The 2,742-nt window shown below is 40.5% G+C and overlaps 1 protein-coding gene across 2 annotated transcripts in view; it reads left to right on the plus strand.

The window, feature by feature from the left end:
* The window catches only part of slc35e3 (solute carrier family 35 member E3), a 10,095-nt gene extending 7,654 nt beyond the window's left edge, over positions 1–2,441 (plus strand). For both annotated transcript variants that reach the window (XM_015383930.1, XM_015383931.1), the window contains 4 exons: positions 733–831; positions 940–1,022; positions 1,819–1,903; positions 1,996–2,441. In XM_015383930.1, the coding sequence (XP_015239416.1) occupies positions 733–831; positions 940–1,022; positions 1,819–1,903; positions 1,996–2,097 (369 nt within the window). In that variant the 3' untranslated portion in view covers positions 2,098–2,441. The remainder of the gene's footprint in view (positions 1–732; positions 832–939; positions 1,023–1,818; positions 1,904–1,995) is intronic.
* The last annotated feature ends 301 nt before the right edge of the window (positions 2,442–2,742 follow it).

Here is a 2,742-nt window from a genome sequence, read left to right on the forward strand (position 1 = left end):
TCTTTTATTGAGAATTGAGTTCATACATAGAAGTCAATATTCAAAGTGTTGACTCTCTTTTTTATTACCTTTCAATTCTTGCTGTTAATCAACTTCTGGACCAAATCCTCCATTCTTGCATAATCAATTCTGGCATTAAGATCTGTGGAGTTTCTATTTGCCCAAAACCTTTATGTTTGTACCCTGCACCATTTAGTTCAACAAGCATTGTTCATCACCATTCTACTCCCGTCTGCCGCCGGTGTTCTGTCAGACCAGTATACCCCGTCAGACCAGCATACCCATAGTCAATACATATGCGCAAGACGTCAGATTTGTGTTTACGCCTTTTGTTTTGGACAAAAATTTGACTTTAAAATACCTTAATGGGCATCTATCCATTTAGTCATGTACAAAAATGAACAATTTAAGGTCTGATCGCCATATGCTTCAAAAAACACCAACACTTCTGTGCCTGCAACCATATGCTGTTTCTCCACCAAAAGCCATGGTAACTGAGTTATAGTGTCTATCATTAGCTCTGAGAAAAACCGGGATCTTTGAAATAAAGATCTGTAAGTGAGAGACGGAAATCATCCGTCTTCCGTAGTAATCCCAGTCTATTACTGTAGAAAGCAGGTGGGCTGAGATAGAATTAGAAAGGACTAATCCAGAGGTTACAGTAGGTCGTATTTCCAGTATTTCAGGGATCCATAGTGCTTCATTTACTCTGTAATGTTGGCTCTGTTTCAGGCTCCTCTGTCGTCGGCGTTCCTCCTCGGGATCATCCCGTGTTTTGAGCCGCTAACAGGAGACGGTGGGATATTCGGACCGTGGTCTCTGCCTGCTCTGGTCAGACATGAAACAAACTAAACATCTAGCAGATGGAAATTTTAACATTTTTTTTACATATTCCTCCTAAAGTCTGTGATTTTAGAGTGCTGTTCTCTTGCTGACCAGGTGACGGTGCTGTTCTCAGGTGTGGTGGCGTTCCTCGTCAACCTTTCCATCTACTGGATCATCGGGAATACCTCGGCTGTAACGTATCCTTTTACTGACCGGGAGACGTCCAGCCATTTATTCCCTCTGGAGAAATTATGAGAATTAAATTTTAAATTGCTAAAAAGGTTTCCATCAGTTCTTGCTACCCAGAGGCGTAGCCAGAAAATTTTAATAGGGGTGGCCAGTCAGTGAACTGAGGGGTGGCCAAAAGCAGATAGGCGCTAGAATCTCATGGTCCATCTACACTTTTTCCAACAGGAACAACATCCATATTTTCTAAATAAAGACAAACTATACTTTCCTGCAGCCTTTTGATTACAAATAGATGAATATATTTAAACGTCCATGCTGTCTAAAAGGTATAATGGACAAAATGTCTGGGGAAAACATATTTTCTATTGTCATTACTTACCCACTTTAATCAAAACTTGTTCTGCATAGCATTAATATGACATGTACTAATATCTACATTCAATGGATTTTGAAGTTATTAAAGTAGTTATTTATCTATGATTTCATTGATTCTCTTCACCCCATATAACACAAATTTAGGGCCTTAAAAGAGCATGAATTCTTCATATATAAACTTTAATGTTAGTATTTTGCTGTGCATAATTAACCACAGCATTTTAGTTGTCAAGTAACTATTAATATATATAAAATTAAAATGTTTAATAAGTTTAAACATTCCTCATGATAGTATTACTGCTGCCAATGTCTGTATTAGGGGGAGAAAAAAATGGTAGGGGTGGCCAATGAGTGGCTAAGGGTGGCCATGGCCACCCCTGGCCCCCCATCTAGCTCCGCCCCTGTTGCTACCTTGACTCCTTTCATCAGCTACAACATGTTTGGTCATTTCAAGTTCTGCATCACTCTGGTTGGAGGATACCTGCTCTTCAACGACCCGCTTTCTTTCAACCAGGTTCTTTTGATTTTCCCTCAGTGCTGCTCTGTGGATTTAAACCTTTGTTTTCAGCTGGAAGCTGATTTTCGGTCTTCCTGTGTCTCCCTCAGGCATTAGGGATCCTCTGCACGCTGGCGGGGATCCTGTCCTACACCCACTTCAAGCTGGCTGAGCAGGAGGAGGGGAAGAGTCGTCTGGCTCAGAGGCCGTAGGCTGATCAACCCCCATTCAGATCATTTTTTTTACATTTTGCAGAGAATAAAACATGAAGAGAAGCTGACTGTGATTGCAGCATCGTCTGGACTCAAACTGCAAACCTTTAGCTTTGTAAAACGGCGTCTATATTTCCAAACAAAAACAACACGAGGGCCTTTAGAGCGTTTTTACGCGGACAGATTTAGCATCAGCTGTTTGCATAATTTCCTATATATACTTTATGAACTAAAGTTGACAAACTGGCTGGTTTAGAGGAAACAATCATCACGTGTTTGACCTTTACCAGCTGAGGACTGAGCGATGAAGTTGGACTTTATGCATCTATTAAAGACAGCCTTCTGCCGACTGCTGCCTGGCCTGCACACCGTTGCCATGCCGATCACTATCGGCATGGAAGTCCTGAGGTTTATTGATCATACAGCTGAAAGATTTTGCGACTTTTTAAAACAAGAACTGACTTCTTTTGTCAGTCAAGTTCATGAGACACGTGATCTTAAGGCATAAAACCTTTAACTGATGTTTGCCTGAAGGTTCTTTAGAGTCTTTACCTCAATCACAGCTTTTTGTAGCAATCTACGACGGAGTATTATATGGAGGATAAAAAGTGCCAAAATTAAATAAATAAATACAGCATTAAATAA

Source organism: Cyprinodon variegatus, unplaced genomic scaffold (genome assembly GCF_000732505.1).
Source record: "Cyprinodon variegatus isolate N-32 unplaced genomic scaffold, C_variegatus-1.0 Scaffold298, whole genome shotgun sequence".
NCBI classification, from domain to species: Eukaryota; Metazoa; Chordata; class Actinopteri; order Cyprinodontiformes; family Cyprinodontidae; genus Cyprinodon; species Cyprinodon variegatus.